Raw genomic sequence first — 13,388 nt, 5'->3', positions numbered from 1 at the left:
TCATGCACTTTGCCCCCCAACATTTAGATATGTTTGGTATCTTGAGAAATTTTGGCACCTTGACAAGACATTGACTTTTCAGGAGGGGTGAGCCCAGCCTCACCACACCCACCCTCCTCACACATACAGACTCACATACAGACCCTTTTTCTCTCAAATCTTGAAACTTGTGAAATCAAGCATTGAGCTTGTTCCTGCGGTTGCTGCTCCACAGGTGCAGGATGAAGCAGTTTATCGCCAGAGATATGTTTCCATCCACAGGGTTCTCTTATCTCCTTATATATTTGGGGCGGCTGTGGCTCAGGAGGTAGAGCGGGTCACCCACTAATCAGAAGGTCAGCGGTTCGATCCCTGGCTCCTCCAGTGCCGAAGTATCCATGGGCAAGATACTGAACCCCACGTTGCCCCCGATGTTTGCAACATCGGTGTGTGAGCGCTTTGTAATAGTGCAAGTGCTGTGTGAATGGGTGAATGTGATGGGTAGTGCAAAGTGCTTTGAGTGGTCGATTCGACTAGAAAAGCTATATACTATATAAGTACCAGTCCATTTATCATTTACCATCCAGTGTACATACAGAGAGGTGGGATGCTGTTGACCACGACAATCAGCTTTTCTTCTTTTCTGTTTCAAACACTTTATGTAATTGAGTGCAGCTGAAAACAGTTGTGTTTCTGTTGTACTTGTCTCTGTGTTGATGCAGGTCTGCAGAGAGAGAGTTGCAGAGGTTGGCGCCAAACCAAACACAACATGTTTATTGCACGCCTTGTGCATCCTGTGATATCTTAAAATGTTGCCTGACACATGGCAAATAGGATGTGTTGAAAGAAATGACGGTGAACTCACTGGTTGGTTCATCAGACAGAAAAGTATAACATCCTGTGAACTGACTGTATTTAAACAACTAACCCTATCACAATACAGCATGCGCGCGCGCACACACACGCACACACACACAAGTGATTTTTTTTTTTTTCCACTCATCACATCTGTCTCTCTCTCTTGTCCACAGTGAGCTTCATGGACTGCAGTGGTGGGAAGGTATGGTTTGAGGTTGGAGATCCCAGTGACTTCAGGGTGAGTGAGGATGGGGTAGTTTACGTCCTGCGGTGCCAGCCTCACAGGAAAGCAAAAAGCCACAGTGGTGGTTTATGCTGGAGACCTGCTGTCCAAAGAGGTCTGGAAGACCAGAGTGCACCTCCACATCCGTTCTGGCAACAGCACAGGACCTGAGCAGGTAAAACAGCAGTGGAAGTTGTGTACTTCCACCACTGTATCATGTAGACCAGCTCCCCTGTAAAGACTGTATACATCTTTCTGTATAAATCTGCTGGGAAGCTAATTTCCCTGAGGGAGTCATACCAAAGGGATCAATAAAGTCTGTCTAAGTCTAAGTCTAAATCGAAGACTTCAGCTTCCCCAGAAGCAATAAATGTTTGGGGGTCTGAAAAACTAATCATCGGCTGCCTTCATGTGTTGTTTTGCCACCTTACCCATACCACATTACCACTATTGTGTTATTGATACCACTTTACATTTTTAAATGGAATCTGCAGTTTGGCGGGAACATAGCATTGTGCTATGTTCCATGTCTCACTGTGTAGTGAGCTTTTTGTTGATATTTGGTATTAAGGTGGTGCTAAAGTGATGAAGTCTCTCTCTGTGGTTCTGACAGGATTTTGTGACAAATCTACTGCCTCTAAAAACCACAGGTCTGATCTGGCTGTTCAATGAGCCTTGCTTTAATATTAAAGTTAAGTTTTTGTTGTGCTTTCTTAACAACTGTGCTCTGTTTTATCTTTATTAGACTGTGCTGAGCAGTCACATGTTAGCCTCTAAAGGCTTTCAGCTGTCCATCATGATGAATGTGTATTTATTAGAATTATTAGCATATTTCTCATCCTACTGTGTGGGAAGGGTGATAACATTATTCCATTATTTTTACTGAAAACCTGTTGTTTGGACTAGGAGGACTCAGGAGGCTTGTGAACGTCATTTTTAGAATTTTTTTGTCATTTTTAAATAAAATAACTAATTATTAAGAATATATGTCATTGATAGGTTAATCAACAATGAAAAGCATTAATTGTTGCTCATCAGTGCATCCATTAACTTGGTTAATGGCTCCTGACTGGTTAACAAAATATTTTGGAATAAAATTAAGTCTGCTTCTATTTGTTATGTTTTGTTCATTCCAGACAGTGTTGTTGATCCACTGTACACAGCCCTCTCTATCTCTGTGTGAATATTTGAATAATCATGAGTTCATTAACACAAATGAGAAGACAGCATTAATACATACCTGGATGTGATTGTGAGAATGCAAGCATGTGTGAAGCCTTTTGAGAGAGAAGTGTAACAGCATCCTCTGTCAGTCTGAGTGTGGGCTTTTATTTCCCCTAAAGCTTCAGTAATGTTGAATGAACTATGTACAGATATAAAATTTCAGCTTTTCCAGCTCAGCAGGCGTCTAAGGTTGGCCAAGTACTGATTGCAGAGACAAAGCAAGTCAAACAGCCATCTGTTAGTTTGTTTCATGTGCAACAGTGATAATAAGGCCCTCTGCATGTACTTAGACAAGACACTGGCCTTGATTGGCTGTTCTTCTAAACACAACCCAGAAATAGCCAGCTGCCATATGCTTTAGTTGCTATCAGCATCACTGGCTGCAGTCAGTGAGGAGGAGAATCACAGAGAGCAAAAGAAGCTGTCAACAATCCTTCATAAGGCAAACACGAGGAGCAGCCGTAGCAGTTAACAACCAGTCATTTGCCAGGGGAGCAGTGTCAGTACTGTGCCCTTCAACTGAGAGGCAGGACCAGGGTTGTTATCAAATGAAACTGAATGAGACAGACAAACAGGCAACAGACTGAGTGTGACTAACAGGCATCACATTTACAGCCCACCCATCCAAATGTCAGCAAAATAACTCTGCTCGACACATCAGACAGGGCCACCTCACTTACTGTATATCAAATGTTGAGTCTTTGTCCTCTGAATCCACTGGACTCTAAATCATGTGATGTACAAAGTATACCTTCCCTCTGACAACCTCAGCTGCAGAGAGAACCAGGCTTATATCACAGTCAGCCTTTACTTCTGCTTTGTAAAGAATATTTGATCAGTTTTTCTGTTTGAAGTTGCTGTTGATACAAACTGAAGTTTAAATTTTGTCTTGATTAAATATAATTTATATTTCCACAGCATTGTAATGAAACAAGAATCACACTGTACCTCTCTATGGCTCGGTTTCTCCCTTTAATATACTTATTTCAGGGGACATTACATTGACTTATATTCAGGAGACTAATACACTTAACCATCAAAACACGTCTTCACCTTAAAATGTAATGATTTTCAATATGGGGATGTGCTCTTTGTGCCCATAATGTGACTGTGTAAACAGATTTAGGTCCCCACAACAATATGTGTGTAATACTGAGGCTACACACACACACTGACACACACAGTGACAGGTGGTGGTCATTTATCAGACAAACTATAATGAGAGCATTAATCCAAGCCACTGGAATGAGGTCAGAAATACCCTGAGTCACCAAGCCTTTGCAGCAGGATGGTTTTGCACCTCAGCTGTGCTGTGTGTGTGTGTGTGTGTATAGTCCAGTATACAATGCTTGTTTACTGTCTCTGCAGGTAAAGCCCAGTGATGCAACACTGACTCAGCAGGTACCAGAGATCTTGTTTCCATGGCGTAGTGTGGTTGTCAGGGGTGATGGCACTCTGAGGCGGGTGAAAAGGGACTGGGTCATTCCGCCTATCAACGTCCCTGAGAACTCACGAGGACAGTTCCCCGAGGACCTAGTCCGAGTAAGAGACACACACACACACACACACACACACACACACACACACAAAAGGCAGCCTGTTTCACTTTAACTGTGAGGACCTTTACTAACTGTAAAGCCAAGGACACAAGCAACATATTATTTATCTAGCATGTTCATTTCAAGAGAAATACAATGCAGTTTACAAAAAGAACATGAAAGGCACACTATACACATAGATAGACACAACTGTGATTAAAACTACTCAATGAAATTTAAAAAGACATCAAATCAAATCAAATGCACAGGAAGCAAGGGAACGTTGGTTGTCTGCTTTCAAATGTTAATACTGAGGCAAACCTAATGTGATCTGATAGAGTATTCCAGTAGCTCGGAGCATGAAAACTAAAAGCAGCCTCACCAACATTGCATTTAACCCTTGTGACACCCAGAGGGTATGTACCAGATGACCTCAGAGGTCTGATGAGCCTGTCAGAGAAGAACTATGGAGCGGGCCAGTGCAGAGCTTTTAAGGCTAGGTACAATTCATGCATGAATAGAATAGATAGATAGAAATGTATATTATAAAATATCTACCGTATATAGAAACAATGAACAGTAGGGGACCAAGAATTAGCCCCTGAGGGACAGCACATATAATGTCTAACTCTACAGACATAAAGGGCTAGATTTACTAAGAAAATGGAGTTGTTCAAATGTGTGCTGCAGTTTTCATTAAGTTTGAGGCTACAGTGTACATTTACTCAGCTCCTGATTCACAAAAGACAGCAGCTCATTATGCAGTCAGCTCCTGGTACTGATTCTGGTTCTTCCCTCCAGATGCTCTCTGTGGGTGAAGAAGTGATCATGAGAGCATTTCACTGGTGGGATTTCAATGAGATCAGTATTGTAATAATGTAATGTAATGTAATGTTCTTGATTACAAAATACCTACTTTGGCTAAACCCACCTGAAACCCACAAAACTGTTGTAATTACTCAAAATCTTACTCTTAAAACTATGATGAGGATAATAGACACATCCAACAGAAAGGAGGTGGACTATAAGACAAGACTCGAAGTAGAAGAGTTGGATTGATGGATGGATGGATGGATTGATTGATGGATGGATGGATGGATGGATGGATGGATGATTTTATGGATGGATGGATAGATAATGGATGGATGAATTGATGGATGGATGGATGGGTGGGTGATTGATGGATGGATGGATGGATGGATGGATGGAAGGAAGGAATGGATGGATGGATGGATGGATGGAGCAGGCACCAGAGTGGAGCAGGAGATGGTGTTGTTGACCCACTTAAATGCTCAAGTTCAAGTTTGATGAACACAAACCAAAGTATCTGTCAGCCTCATAGTAATCAGACACTGTGTTCATCAATAATCAACCTGCTTTCCCCACTACAACTTTCTTTAGGCTCCTATAAATCTATACAGTGTTTACACCTCCTTTTAAATGGAGGAGAGTTTTCCCCACAGAATTGACAGTCACAGAAAACGTGACCTCAGTAAATCCAGGTGAATACACAGTCAACTCCTGGATGCCTCTTCCTATTAGTTTCGTGATCCTTCCTTAAAAGCCTACCCACCTCTCAGGCTCTTCAGCTGAACATCCATATGTAACAGGGATTACATGTTTTTTTTTTCAGCATTTTAACCTGAGACTGTGTGTGTGATGTAGCTGTAACAGAAAGCATGTAATAGAAAGACAATAGAGAGAGATGACAGGAAATAAGGGACCGACAGATGCAACAGAGGTCTGAGACATTGTGGTGGTTTGCATGTTAGCCCCTTGGTTAAATCCCAGAGGAGCCCCCTAAGTGGACTTCTGAGCTTAGATTTTTTAGTGGCATGAAGCGCAGTTAGTTTCCCTGAGGGAGTCATCCCAAAGTCTGTCTAAGTCTAAAGCTAAACATGCTTAAATATCATAGTTATTTATCTCTATTGCAGCTATACAGCTAGCTTGTTACATGTGGCTATCTATGATACTGCTAATGCTAATTCTCCTTTAAAGGTGATTCCCTGAGTTTTGATGTCACACTATCTCCTGATTAACTTTAGCTTATTGTTCCGGTGACATGACACTATGCCAGTTTTTACCTCAGGAAAAAAGTGAACCTCACTCACAACCTGCTCTCATGAATACATGTAATTAAGACCTCTGGATGTGATTTGTAGATCATTTGTTTAGTGTGAATACCAGGAAAAGCACTTCCCACACGTTTTCTGCTGCTTTGTGTGGAGAAAATGCTCAGTTGGTAGAGTAGGTTGTCCACTGATGGTAGGGGTGATGGTTAGATCCCTGGCTCCTCCTGTGTGTGTGCCAAAGGACACTTTGGCACACAGACACAGAATACTGAGCCCCAAGTTGGCTGACTTGTAACTTACTTTGGGTAAGAGCATCTGAGTAACTGTAAAATCTCTCTCCATTTTCATCCTGTCTTTTTTGTGTTGTGTTAACATATATGTGTGTGTGAGAGACCTGTCTTCATAACACTGCCTTTATCTCCTCTGTTTTGAACATTTGGACAGTGTACCGAATATTAATGGTGCTCCAGGCACAGTTTATTTTGACTTCAGCTCAAATCAGAGTTTCTATCGTTACGTAGCAGCAGCCTCCAGCATTTGCTGAGTGTTGCCTGTATGAGCTTAAAGTCATCCTGACACAGGAGACACATCCAGGTCAAACTTACAAAGTTTAGCTACATTAATATGTTATTATATTCTCACCTTTAAACAGGCAGGCCTATCACTGACTCTGTTATTTACTGCTTATGACATTAGCTTACACTCCAGCTCCTGTCTATAGTAAAATAACAGTAAATTCTTCCCTGCCTCTTTGTCTGTTCCTCAGATCCGCTCAGACCGGGACAAGAACCGAATGCTGCGTTACAGCGTGACAGGTCCTGGGGCTGACCAGCCTCCAAATGGCATCTTCATCATCAACCCAATCTCAGGCCAGCTGTCTGTCACCAAGCCTTTGGACAGAGAGCACATCTCCAATTTTCATGTGAGTTTTTCTGCATGTGACAGTTATGGTCAGCAACAAAGCAAACATTTCATGTTTCAGTCCACATTACTCTACATTTGGATTTATACGGATGAATATAATCATGGTGTCTATTTTTAGTTTATGATAAAGAACACCTGACAATTACTGAGCTCATATTAAACATTTAGAAAAAAAACATTGGAATTTTACAGAGTAGAATCATAAGTTGAGCTGCAGTGACATAACTGTGGTCACAGTTTAGTTTCAGTAACTAACTAACAATAACTAAGAGACCCAGGTTAGGCAGAGGTCACTGAGCAGTTAGTGTCTGCTGCTGCCCTCAGTCTCAATAGTTCAGCATGTACAGCTTTCATGAATCTCATCTGACTCATTCATACTCTTTGCATCGATCATTCTCTGTCCTGGACATCACAAATTTTTCAAAAATCAGGAGAAGTTAAGCCAAGAGAGGTGTGATATATAGCACTACAAGCTAGCAAAGCAGTGCAACAGAGCTGTGTTCTGAGCATGCTCAATGACCTCTGCCCCACAGGAACTCCTCTCCAGACAGTGATCACTGTTGTCAGTCTGTGGAGCTGTTTAACAAACCCCAGTGCCCACACTCAGATAGATGACCCTGTGCAATAGTGTGGCTCATTGTTTTTAATACCAGTGTTTCCCCTAACATTGTCATGAGGGGTCAGCCCGCCTGTCCAACTTCACCCACCGCCCCCTGGAAAAGCAAAGAAAGAAGATTTAACGAGTAAAAAAATCAAGAAAACAAAATTATATTTATGTCATTTAGCTAATTTATATATTTTATTTCAGTTCAGTGTGCGAGTCCATCACGTTTCTTTCCTCCTGTTTCCTACAGGCATTATTAATCTCTGTAAGATCATAGACACATACCAACCACTAGCGTCTAAAAGTCAGACCAAAATATCAGTGTTTTTTTTTTAAACACGTGGTCTGGTGACAGTGACTCTGCTGATGATGACAGAGAAGCTAGTCCTGGCTGCTCTCCTGCAAGTTTGTTAACTATAATCAATTGTTGGCTGAATCACTGTGCAAATGATTTTCTTTAATCCACAAGGCTTGTGCTCCTCAATCTTCCAGCTCATTTGCTTCTACTTTTCCTGTGTGCACCTGCTTTTTAAGAAAGTACTAACCAACTGTCTTTGATATCTCTTTGATAGATCAGTTCTTTACTCGTCATATTCACAGAGAACTCTACTTCATAAACAGCATCTCTCAGTCAACTCTGAGCCATGTCTGAGCACTTAAGTGCACAAATTAACATTGAAACAACACACAGCTTCCCAGCAAACATCAGCCTCTTCCCACATTATACCACCTTTGCTTGTTTACACTGAACCAAGGTTCACAGTGCTTCCCTGTGTGTGATTTTAGACAACACAGCAGTGTTTCAGTAACACAGGCGCGCTGTGTAACACAGTGCCGGCATCTGTTCCGCCATGCTGGCTCTCCCTTTTGCACAGATGTCATTCCTGCTCTGTGACTACCTCTGAGGTACCTCTAGCCCTGCTGTCGGCTTAAATGCAGGACTACAATACCATGTTTGTACCTTTTATACAAAAGCAGGGGCAGCAAGCAGAATAGAGGCATTCCTGCATGGAAAAGGCTGAGTAAAAGGAGCTATGTAGCAGCCAAGTGTCCAATTTCTCTTAACCCTTACAGTTTTAGCACTGTGTGTTAAAAGGCCTGTATCTCCTTCACAGTTCTTTTAATGTTGATGGAAGTATACTTGAATGAAAGCTGAGGCATAGCATTTTAATATATTATCCATTATTTTATTGCAAATTGAACACGTTGAAACACTGAGCCTGAAAAACAAATGTGTAGCTGTCCAAATACTTACAGTCTGGATCGTAACTTACATGGTCTATGTAAGAAAATGATTCTGATGATTTAGTTCCTGCTTCACTTGGTGTGTGAATCTGCTCCTCACCATCTTGGTTGCATGCTATCCTCCTGTTTTTATTTTCATCTTTGCTGTCACTCTCTCCTGGATAAATTCTCTCCAACATGCACAGAGATGAAGAAACATTCTTTAAAAAGATTCTTGGTATTTGTTCACTATATCTAATACAGTCACATCCACCTCAGAGAGCAGAGTCTAACCTTTTGATCTGTAGGAATGCACACACACAACTCACACCAGGGAGTTGAAATCTGGAGTCACAGCAGGGTGATTTGCATTTAAACTGTCTGATGAATATGCATGTAATTGGATGTAGTTGTCAGGGCTAGGAGCTGGGATTGGCCAGCATGTTTATTCATGAAGGAAGCTTTGGTCTGTTACAGATGCTGCAGACACTGCAAAGGAGCAGCTTAGACCAATCAATAACCATATTCAGCATCGCTGACCATTTTTCTGTTTTGACTGGAAACATAAAAGATTTTCAATGCAACAATAAGTTAATTTATGTTGATTGCTCTGTAACAATTGCTGTTTAACATTTTTCTAGTGGTTTTCATGATTTTACAATTCTGTCTTTGAGTTTCTCACAGGATGGATTGTAGTAAGTTCAGTAATACTCTGACACAGAATCCAGTGCCACCAGCAGGTCAAATCCTCTGATTTATGACCATATACCTAGAACTAATGACATTCCTATCAGCTTCAGCTCTGCTTTGTGTTCCATGCTAATTAGCAAATGTTGGCAAGCTAATATTAAACAATACCTGCTAAACATCAGCAGACCCAACTCAAGACAATGAGAGTCAGGTCTGGTCATTCTCTGGTGTTGGCCTCTCACACATGCAACATACAGTCAAAGAATGTCTGTGTAAGATGCCATCTCACCTGCTAGAAATGTTTGGTTCAGGTGAGGGGTGGAGCCTGCAGGTAGAGCGTGTATCATCAACACGCCTGCTCGCTCATTGTAAATTGTCTGGACTGAGACCTGCTCTGTTCAGTCAACTCAATTGAACATAACACAGACTTTATACCAGGAGCTGGATAAAGTCTGTAGAATGTCCAGTTTGACTGATTCGTACATTTGCATTCACACATACAACTCCATCATAATGTCTAGTTAGGCTTGTAGTGCATGTGCGAAGGCAGCTTATGTTAACATTGTGAGCATGTTAGCATGCTTATGTTAACATTTAAGTCATAGCACAGCTATGTCTAAGTACAGCCTCACAAGGTAATAGCATGTTTATTTCCTGAGTGTACGTCTGAACCGCTCTAACAGAGATATTATTAATGTCAGAGTGGCCTTATCTTAACCACTTAATCATATGGAACGTGTGTGTGTGTGTGTGCGTGTGTGTGTGTGTGCGCGCGCACAGTTACGAGCTCACGCCGTGGACCTGAACGGGAATCAGGTGGAGAACCCCATCGACATTGTCATTAATGTCATTGACCAGAACGACAATAGACCAGAGTTCACACACACCATCTTCAACGGCTCTGTACCTGAGGGATCCAAGCCTGGTACCAACACATACATACGCACACACAAACACACACACACACACACACACACACACACACACACACACACACACACACACACACACACACACACACACACACACACACACTTCTAACACAGTTGTGGATCCCCCCCCTCACTGACTTGCTGTGTGTTTCCAGGCTCCTTTGTGATGACTGTCACAGCTGTGGACAAAGATGATCCAAAAACTGCCAATGGGATGCTGCGATATAAGATTCTCTCCCAGAATCCTCAGAGCCCCTCCTCCAACATGTTCACCATTAACAACAAAACGGGTGACATCATCACTGTGGCAGCGGGCCTCGACAGGGAGGTGTGTGTCTGTGTGTGTGTGTGTGTTTGGGTGGACATTTTGTAAGGCTCATCCCTGAACCCATATGAAGCAGCTGCTTCTCAGCCTGTGATTGTGTGTCCAGCCTGCAGTGTTTCCTGGGGTGCAAAGACAGCTTTTTTCCTAGAAATCTTTTGACATGTGTAAATCCTACAGAATGTTCTGTCCTGCTTGCACACCAGCCACCAATGATTGTGTCTTTATGGATTTGTTAATCAGTCAAGTCTGCCTTTTTCTGAAGTTTGTTTTCTACATTCCCAGTAAGAGATAATTCTGGACTGTCATGGACACGGATCTTTCATTGTCATGTGACCTATGTATGGAATGGTATAAAGTCACAATTTGAGTTTCTTGAGTTCTTGAGTTAATTTGTCAAAGATGAGGAGGAATTGTCAAGTTAGGTTAGAATTAATCTGAATTATTTTAAATATGTTGACTTTTTCTTGTTGTAAGATATCAAATGAGGGTTTAATTCAGTGTTTTCTGTCATGGAAGTGAAATTATTTTTCTTTTGAAGATATTAAAAAGAAGATATAAAGATTGTACAGGAGATGTGTATAAGCCCTGTTAAATTTCATCGTCATTAGTTCCCTGAGCACTATTGTTAAGCTGTACTGACTGAGTCATTAGCTATAATGGTACTTTGACAGAAAGCTTTACTTACATTTAAATCTAATTATGACCTGTACATCAGTATTTGAACTGTGGCTTGTTTAATATACATTTTACATCTGTCCAAAAGTAATGTATGGTAGGATTTTAATTCAGTGTGAAGGAGGTTAAAAAGGACTTGAATTGTCTTTCCAGCCAGTGACCCTCTTTGTTCTGTCTGTTTCCAGAAAGTCACCCAGTACACCCTGATCATCCAGGCTACAGATATGGAGGGAAACCCCACGTACGGCCTGTCTAACACTGCCACCACTGTCATCAGGATCACTGATGTTAATGACAACCCCCCTGAATTCACCACAGACACAGTAGGTCCACACACACACTCAGACACACACCCAGAGAGGAAATCTAATGGCTCAGAAACAGCAAACGGGCAAGGCACTGTTATTCTAAACAGCACTAACACTCTCTGAGCTTTTATTGGCAGTGGCAGATGGTAGAGGAGCAAACAACCAATGAAATGTCCAATACATTTATCTTCCTCAGTTCAGCTGAACAGATTGAACAAGAAGGAGCAGTGTTTGTGGGAAATGTGGTCTTTATTTTGGAAAACAGCAGTACTCAGCTCTGGTGTGAGACAGAAGTAATCATTTCAATGTTGGTTCCGTTTGTTTGCAGTAATCTTTACCAAGGTATTAATTAAATACTGTCAATTTTATAGTGATATGTTGGTGATAAAAATACTACCTTTTTGTCTGTCTCTGTCAGTTCTTTGGGGAGGTCCATGAGAACAGGGTGAATGTGATCGTTGCTAACCTAACAGTGACAGACAAAGACCAGCCTCACACTCCGGCCTGGAGTGCTGTGTATCGCATCATCGATGGAGACTCCACCGGACGCTTCTCCATCCCTACTGACCCCACTACCAACGAGGGCCTGCTCACTGTGGTCAAGGTGGGGTTTTAAATACTTTATATGAATCCACCAATTATGTTAAAATGTCACTGGACTCAGATTTGTACAGAGGTTACATTTATTCCTCAGCACTCAGCCTGCTCTTGAAGAAGGGATCTCTTAATGGAGGAATGATGATGGCAAGATAAATCTGTTTCAACGTATGTATGGGCACCCGACTGTTGCTGTATGACAGACTTGAAAATTGTAAACCACTCTTTAAGATTTCAGTCCTTGTTGATTTGTGGTAATGGTAAGCATGTTAGACTAAAATAGTTCCCAGAATTTTGTTGGACAGGTCATCAACACCCAGGGCTGATTATCACCAGGAGAAGAACAACGGGTGTTTCTGTTTGATGATGGCAAGATGCAGATTTATCTTGCCATCATCAAACACTGACAAGCTGCAGAGGGCTTCATCGTCTCACATTGTTTTGATAAAGATTTTAATGATTATTCTGTAACAGACCCTGATCTCATGCTGCTCACACAGTGTGAGTGGTTTTCACAAACCACCTCCACAACTTGTTACCTGCAGCTCTTGCACCTTCACTTGTTCCAGTTCTTGACAACAAAAAAAACTAAGATTCAGCCTTTTATCATCAAGCCCTAACCTCTGTGACAAATACATTTAATTCCCGGTGGTTCCTTCAAAATAAAAGCCACCCTGGGGGTTAGCCGTACGCTTTTAATGTGAGGCTGAATAGTAGGAAAAGTTGGCTTTTTACTGGCAGTAACTTTCAGCACAATGCTGTAGGAGAGTGAAATCCAGTGTGGATGCTATTCCAACCATAAGCAGAATCAAAAATATAGTTTCATATAGTAAAAATCTGAAGGCTTATAAGTATAAAGGAACATTTCAGCATTTTGAGAAACAGGCTTGTGAGCTTTCCCAGTAAGCATGCTTTTACTTATTTATTTTTCCACCCAAGCCAAGCAGAAAACCTGTCGGTAACAGGAAACTGCTAATGTGGCTGAAAACTGGGGGAAGAAACAATAGCCCTAATTGTTTTTATCTACACATTCAGGCTAAATGGGAAAAACTGTGCATAATTGGACTAAATATATAAGGATTCTGGAGATGGAGCAGATCAGAGACATTAACTAGTGTGGAGCTTTAGAAATCAATAAAAGAGCTTAAAATAAATTCTAAATTCGAAGGGGGACTAGGTGGAGCAGTGATCTCTCTTGCAGCATATGTTGGACTA

General features: G+C 41.5%; 1 protein-coding gene across 1 annotated transcript in view; it reads left to right on the top strand.

Annotated features, from left to right (window-relative positions):
* The first annotated feature begins 1,015 nt into the window (after positions 1-1,015).
* LOC108891410 (cadherin-2-like) overlaps positions 1,016-13,388 on the top strand; it is a 28,614-nt gene continuing 16,241 nt past the window's right edge. The window contains 8 exon segments of the mRNA XM_018688537.2: positions 1,016-1,110; positions 1,112-1,235; positions 3,653-3,826; positions 6,661-6,816; positions 10,117-10,261; positions 10,424-10,596; positions 11,454-11,591; positions 11,995-12,180. Of these exon segments, the coding sequence (XP_018544053.1) occupies positions 1,019-1,110; positions 1,112-1,235; positions 3,653-3,826; positions 6,661-6,816; positions 10,117-10,261; positions 10,424-10,596; positions 11,454-11,591; positions 11,995-12,180 (1,188 nt within the window). The 5' untranslated portion in view covers positions 1,016-1,018.

This window comes from Lates calcarifer, unplaced genomic scaffold, assembly GCF_001640805.2.
Source record: "Lates calcarifer isolate ASB-BC8 unplaced genomic scaffold, TLL_Latcal_v3 _unitig_1956_quiver_1203, whole genome shotgun sequence".
NCBI classification, from domain to species: Eukaryota; Metazoa; Chordata; class Actinopteri; family Centropomidae; genus Lates; species Lates calcarifer.
The sequence above is the reverse complement of the archived record's forward strand: the minus strand, read 5'-3'. Positions and strand labels throughout refer to the sequence as shown.